The sequence below is a fragment of the Leptonotus elevatus genome, chromosome 1 (assembly GCF_054856555.1).
Source record: "Leptonotus elevatus isolate MCC_2025b chromosome 1, RoL_Lele_1.0, whole genome shotgun sequence".
NCBI lineage: Eukaryota > Metazoa > Chordata > Actinopteri > Syngnathiformes > Syngnathidae > Leptonotus > Leptonotus elevatus.
Genome location: NC_141239.1, coordinates 42844257 through 42851602, shown reverse-complemented (window position 1 = coordinate 42851602; position 7346 = coordinate 42844257). Strand labels below are relative to the sequence as shown.

The window sequence follows — 7346 nt, the reverse complement described above, 5'->3', positions numbered from 1 at the left end:
GAATCCGGATCGGTTCTCATGGCGTTTTTTTTTTTTTTTTTTTGCAATGTAAACAATAATCACCCAAATCTCAAAATGTCTCGTGAGATTGTGTCAAGTAGTTAGCGGCTGTTTCTGCAAATCTCGAGCGGACCAATGGCAGCTCTGCACACAATACAATCAAAGCACGCTACCAGTGCAACATAATGTGAAAGTTGCCTTTCCCCTCATAACGCATGTTTTTCTGATGCATTTAGAGATTTGGGAGGAAAGAAAAGGGGAAAAAACACATTTACCGACATGTTTTATTCATTTTGCATGTACAAAAGATTAAATTAGATTCCAAAATATTGATTTAAAAAAAAACATACAGGTAAATATAAACACTTTCTTGAGTTTATACAACAAAGAACGACACGTGATGGCAGCTAATGCAGCAATGGCTTGCTATCAAATTGAGGTGGTTTCCTCCTCTGTGTTCCGCCGGTATTTGCACTGGATCCACACCCTGTACATGGTAAGCTGCTTTCCACGGTTAACCTGGAGCCTCCGATCCACCAGGTTCTGCACCTTCTCCAGCCCTGCCTCAGTGAATATGTCGTGCAGCTCATCTAGAGCCAAGAAACACATCAATATAATCATAATAATGTATGGAGAGCAGCGGTGACCCCTGAATGGACAAGTCTCAGGTTGCAAAGGGTTACCTTGTGTAAAAAAGTACACCCTGGTTCCATCGCCACGGACGTAAAAATTATCTGACAGACACCTTCCTAAAAAAAAGCAAAAAGCAAAGCCATTATCTATTATGTATCACTAATTACATTGGGGGGGTTTTGGGGTCTATTTTCCCCATAGGAAAGTATCTGATGCACAGTCAATTGTGTTTACAGTATAGCAGTACAGGCAATGTTTGTAGTAACATTTTCAACATTTTTAAATGTCACTCAAGTGCAGTACTATAGCCTACACTACTTACAAAAACGTAAGGGATATTTGGCTTTTGGATGAAATTTCAGGAACTTAAAATGCATTAAGAGATGAACAGTTGAACTGAATTTGACTTTTCTCTAAACCTTTGATTGCAACCTCCAGTTTGTCAATGTTTCAGTATTATTATTTTTTTACACAATTTGTTCTTTAACAAGTAGCGGAATGGTAAAAGTAACAATTCTTCTACATGAAATATTTGTACTTTAATTTCCCTTTGAGGGATCATAATCAGTGGAATTCATTTGACCAAATTAATGAAATGACTCAAACCACAAATTGTTTTGTTTACTGTATGACTCAAAATAACATTCTAAAAACTCTTCATTTTGTCGATACTGTACATCCTTTTTAAATTAGAGAGCGACAACATAGCTCATTTCTACGTTGATATTGACGTCAGGGTACGTCTATTTGAGTGTTGTTCCATTTCACCTGAAGTTAAAATGTCACATTTCCCAGTTTCCTGTAATGCAGCATCAGGCCGGACTAACCTTTCTTAAAGCGCAGCTGTGCCATATCGTAGCGTCCGTAGTCCCGCAGCAGCATCACCCCGCCGGGCTTAAGCAACCGTGCCAATCTGCCCACAGATGCCCGCATCCTGAGAAGAAGAAGCGACATGTATGCATTAATTTCCTAAGAAATGACCAAAAACATTGTTTTTTTTAACCTAATTTCAAGGGGAAAAAATGGCTACATTGCAACAAATACGAGAGAACTATTGACAATGTAAATGCATGCGCCGGATTAAATAACAGAGCGTGTGTGGCCATATCTTGCTTATCCCTGGCCTAACTAAAAAGCGTACATACTTGTCGGGATGCAACGCCGACAGCACGAAGATGAGCACCACCACATCAAGGCTTCCATCCGGGACGGGGTAGGCAGCGCCGTCGTCACTCAAGTCGCGCACGAAGGCGTAGCAGCGTCTGGCGTCATACTCCGGGTTAGCCTTGAAGCCGAGAGAGAGCGACGTTATTGACTCGATAATGACCTTTTAATGACGCACTCTCACCTTGACAAGCTCCACAGCAGTGCTGGAGAAATCGCAGCAGTACACAAAAAGTCCCGGGTTGCTGTAGGAAAAAATATACAGTTGCTGTGACTTCTGTTTTGTCCCAACAGACATTAATTACACTTTTTTTCAACCAGTCTATTTCTATGCGTTGTCTTTAATTGTTTTTAATACAATTCAGTGATTTCCTTTTTGCAACAATTTAGTGGCTGGAACAGATACATGGCCGTTTTAGTTCATTCCAGTGGGAAGAATGGATTAGAAATACTTTATGAGTAAACTGAGGGTACGGGCTTGGTCACAGAATGAACTCAAGTCGGAAGTTAAGGTAGCACTGTATGTAGTCCGCTCTCACTTGTTGGTCTTCAGGATGGGAAAAACCGTGTTGCCAACACCACAGCCAACCTGTCGAAACAGACCATCACCTCTATTAACGACAATCAGTCCACATTATTAGGTACACCTGATACAGCTCTATGGCATTGTTAAAATAGCAATTAGTGTTTATCATTGTGGCAGCTGGGATGCTATTGACGAGGGGAGGGACCAGGCCGGCCTGCAAATACTAAAAATCAGCGGATAAAAGGACGTCTTTTGAAGTGCGTTAGGAAAAAACAAAATTCATCCATCCATTTTAATTATTGACCATTTGCACCGACGTCACGTGATCATGTGACTGCCCTATGACGGACGGCGGAAGGAAATTATTGTTGAATGGAAGTGGACGTGACCCGGAGCAACTTAGTGGCTTAGCGACTGCTATTTTACAAATAAAAAATTATTATTGCCCAAAGAGCCATGGAATCTATTACTTCAACCAAAGGTTGCCTGTCAGTCGAAGTTGCACATTTAGTCGGGACTCATAGAGCGCGATATTTACTTAAGTTGGAGATCGCTAGTTTGCAAACCGCCCCATTACCTTCTGTTTGCCTGCTGTTTTTACCAAGTTAATCAAATCGCCAACTTTGCCAAAATTCACAGCGCACGGCCTATATCCTTATGCAGTCAATATCTTCTCCTTACACCGGGGCTGATTTAAAAGCTTGTCGCTGGCTGAGTCTCTGGGACGAGATGCTACGCTCACACCGGTGGACAATATACCTCGTAATGCAAAGGTAAAACTTGTTGATCATGCTAACTGACTTCTTTTTAAACAGTCCGTTCTATATTGAAACGCTGTGATGATGTTATGTTACTATGTTTACTAGCATGGAACAAATGACTCGTAAGCTATGCAGTCATTTCATGAATATGACTCCGGCTCCAGAGTGAAAAAGTCCAAGCACAAAGACGAAATCCCCCGTTATTAAACAGTCAAATGCACTTAATAGTTTTGTAGAAGGTGCATTTGAAAACTAAGCTATGCAGTTGGAGTAGACGCTAACTATCTGGCTCGTTGATGTGATTTGAAACACGCAATTCGACACCTCTGTTACAATCTTTGTTAGAGTGTACGTTTACTAGTAAAATGTATGAACATTTATCTACTAATTACAACATTTATTTACTCACCTCGCAAAAAATTACCGCTGCAAATCCGTGAATACCTTGTAGGCTGGCAGTCCTTTCTGTTGATTGCTGCTATCAATCGACGTATTTTGTCTTCATTAGTATGTATGCGATAAAAAGCAACATTTGGTTTACTCCTTTGTCTGTCTGTACAACTGATATGACCATTTTATAAGATAATCGATTAGATTCCCATGAGGGCTGTGACGTCACATGCAAAAGGTCAATAGACTTAAAAAGGGATAATGGAGACATCGCCATGTGTACATAACTCACCTCGAGAATACGATACGTGGCAGAAGAACCAGGGAAGTCAGTCGGATTTAAGGGGGTGACATCCCCACTTGCGTCCAAACTGGACTGAGGACTGTGATGGTTTGCCGAGCCATCGGGATGGGAACGTTGGTCATGGAGGCACGCCGGTGCCAACTCAGGGAACTCAGTGAAGAGCCAGTGGCGGTCTTTAAAGAAGCGGTTCTCGTGGATGGTGTAGAAGTCGTTCCAGTACTCGTTGGCCCGGCTGTCAAAGTCCTCTAGGGGGTGGGGCAGACTAGGTGAGTGGTGGGGTTATGACAACAGCCTATTTGAGACACTTCATCAGCAGTGTTGCCACGGATATCTTGAAAAAGTAACTTAGTTACTTTATTGATTACTTGATTTTAAAAGTAACTGGGTTAGATTACAAGTTCCTTTATTAGTTACATTCAACATTTAAGAAAAGTTTCTTTATCAATTAAGAATAAAATAAAGACAACATTAAAAACAAACTTTTTATTTGAAAAAAAACGAGTCTTTGTGAATTTCACTTAAAGGGATACTTGACTCATTGAGCCATTTTCAACAGTAAGAATATACAATGTTGTCTATAATTAATGTGATAACTTCATTATTTTTCATGAACAATTAATACATTTCAAAACTAATTTTGCTACTTGCTGTCCATTGAAGATGACATCACCTGCATGTGCTGAGGAAACAGGTAACGAGTACTAATGACCAATCATGGCTCAGTTTGCTGACCAAACCCAGAAATCAGGTGAGCCGTGATCGGCCGTGATCGGCCGTGATCGGCCGTGATCGGCCGTGATCGGCCGTGATCGGCCGTGATCGGCCGTGATCGGCCGTGATCGGCCGTGATCGGCCGTGATCGGCCGTGATCTATTTCCTCAGCACAGGTGAAATCATCTTCAGTCGACAGCAAGTGGAAAAGTGTGTTTTTAAAGGTATTAATTGTATATGAAAAATAATGCAGTTATCAAAATAATTCTGGACAAGATATTAAATTTTTACTGATGAAAATGGCTAAATGAGTCAAGTGTTCCTGAACAAACACTACATTTCCTCTTTCTTATTTATTCTATCATGTACAGTTGTTCACTACGTGTCTTTGTCTGGGAACAGGGTCTCCTCCTGTATTTTATTATTTGTTAATTATTACCAGTAGTTTTGTTTGATGTACACGCGCGAGGGAAGATTGTCACTGAAAAAATATTGTGATCCCTATTCACGTGTTGTCAAATCTTACTGCTGCACTCACGAGGCAGCCAACGGCACTACCACTTGCCAGTAAATGGTAAGTATCGGCAAGAAAATACATGTAGTAACGAATTGTGACTTGGCAAAATAACTGCAGTCAGATTACCTTTCCAAAAGGAGTTATACGTGGATTAGTCCTTACTGTGAAAACTGGGTATTTGAGTAACGCATTTCTAGCATCAATGTTCGTCAGGTACACCTGCAAAAACTAAGAGTCATCCAAAACTCTGCACAATGTAGGCAAAACATTGAACACAATAACATCCATCCATTTTCAATGCTGCTAAATTGTATGTATAAACTGTAAAACGGATCATTGTCAGCAAATATAGATTATTGCAAGGCATGTGAAAATTTGAAATGATGGTACTGTGCTGAATAAATCATCAGCGATTAATCGTCGTCGACTCGACTTTAATTACAGTGAGTGTCGACTTAAAACAATTTTGAAGCCGTGCAACCACTACTAACGACAACCATTTTCAATCTTCTTCTTGATGCTAATATTTTGCCATGATTGGCAACTCGCCACCTAGGGTTATTTTGCCGTGAATCGCGCAAGATCTGCAAGTACAAACTGCGGCGGTGAATGTGTTTGAGCTCGTGCCGAAGAGCGCTTGCCTCGAAGGCGCTGTGTCACGGGTACAAATACCGCTTCGCATCTCGAATTTTCTTACTTTTACTATTTTGTACATGTATTTATTTATTTTATTTAATTATTTAGTTAGTTAGTTATTACTATGTATACAATTTCTTACACCTAGTCGGCAGTTGCAAACTCGCCGTTTTGTTTCATGGAACAGTTATTTTACTGTGAATCGCGTGAGAATTATGCCATATTTGTCACATTTTACTGTTAACACTGGTGTTAAATTTGCGTTGATGAGGTTTTCACATTTAAAGAAGTAGAAGACAAGATTACTGCAGTTAAAAAGACACAAAGTGTGTACTACTGTCTGCTATCCCTCCTCTGAGGGTTATGGTTAGGTTTAGACTGGTATTGCCGATAATAGCCTACTTTTCGGTGGCAAAACAAAATTAAAACTATGAAATGAGACAGAAGGTAGTGAAGCGAGGAAGCAACCACACACTGCATGACTCACGGCAAAATAACCCATTCCCAGCAGTCCACACATCATGCTAAAATAACCTATTCACAACCAACCTACTGTAGTCACGGTATATTAGCCGATTCGTGCCAGGCCAAGAATATATCACGCGATTGACCAATTAGATCCGTTCACGGCAAAATAACGCTAGCCAGGAGAGTTGCCAGTCACGGCAAAATAACCACTGGCTTAAGTTAAATAACATCATACCGAGAGGTGGGTCAAAAATGTTGATAAAATTAATAGTTTAAAAAAAAGTGGTCAATACGTCAACTGAACATCCATTCATCCATTATCTGGTGGTTGAAATTCAAATGTAAACCTTGTTTCTCTGGAGGCAGCGGCTGATTATTTTCTTGTACTTTCCTCTTTGCAGCGGCTTCTTGCTCCTCAGTCCACTCCACGTTGTCCCTGTTGACACATTAACGGTCTTTAAATCGCATTATATTACTTTACAGTAGTTTCCGAGGCAAGTGGTTATTGGGTCTCACAAAATACGAACGTCAAATTAAGCCCATTCCGGGTACAATTCACCCACCATGCGTTGTGCTGGAAAACCTGCCGGGGGTCAGTAAGAAAACGAGTACCGAACTGAGGTCGCTTCTCTTCGGGGACAGACGACTGTGACAGAATGTGACTTGATCCGCAGACACCGTCTGCCACCGTGCAGGGCGCCGCCATGTTGGAGGGAAAAAACACACCGGATGTGGCTGCTGGAGACATTCAATGACTATCGGAAATCGGAAATAATATTTTTTTCGGAAATTTACTACAATTTCCAATTAGCAAAAACTAAAACAAAGTCTCTTGGTGATTTTTCACTTGTTTCTACATTATTATTATAGTAATACCTGATGTGCTGGCTTATTACTGTTGAAATGAGCTCCTGATGGCTTAGCTTGACTCACTTAAATGCCTCAAACAAAAACGCCACAACGTCTTCTTTAAATCTAAAAAAAAAACCATGGCATCTTTTATCTCATCTGCAATGGATTTCCGCTTATTTCCCCGGGGGTTGGGGGGCGTTTGTTTTGTGTAGTAGTAATTTATTTTTCATCACGACTTGTACAGACGATTAGACAGAAGTTTGCAATTTGTATTCACTAGAGGGAGACATTTCCCACAAGTGGGTTACTCGGGCTACTCAGAGATTTGTTTCCAAATTAATTATTCATGTTGGAAAATAACCCCCCCAACCCCCCGCAGAAAAA

The 7346-nt window shown here is 40.7% G+C and overlaps 1 protein-coding gene across 1 annotated transcript; it reads right to left on the bottom strand.

Moving 5' to 3' along the window:
- Positions 1–266: 266 nt before the first annotated feature.
- mettl2a (methyltransferase 2A, methylcytidine) lies at positions 267–6858 on the bottom strand. Its single transcript, XM_086060232.1, has 9 exons — positions 6674–6858; positions 6458–6546; positions 3767–4023; positions 2337–2386; positions 1982–2042; positions 1779–1918; positions 1461–1567; positions 684–749; positions 267–590 (listed from the first exon to the last, which is right to left on the bottom strand). The coding sequence occupies exons 1-9, from the start codon at positions 6856–6858 to the stop codon at positions 430–432; spliced, it is 1116 nt and encodes a 371-aa protein (XP_085916358.1). The 3' UTR covers positions 267–429.
- Between the last annotated feature and the right edge of the window lie 488 nt (positions 6859–7346).

Bases quoted from the DNA above. Each gene is read 5' to 3' on its own strand.
- mettl2a (XM_086060232.1), bottom strand. From the start codon at position 6,858: ATGTCTCCAGCAGCCACATCCGGTGTGTTTTTTCCCTCCAACATGGCG. The intron at 2,387-3,766 runs GTGAGTTATGTA...CTGTTTCGACAG, and splicing joins CCACGTATCGTATTCTCGAG to GTTGGCTGTGGTGTTGGCAA. The intron at 2,043-2,336 runs GTGAGAGCGGAC...TTTTTCCTACAG, and splicing joins CCCATCCTGAAGACCAACAA to CAACCCGGGACTTTTTGTGT.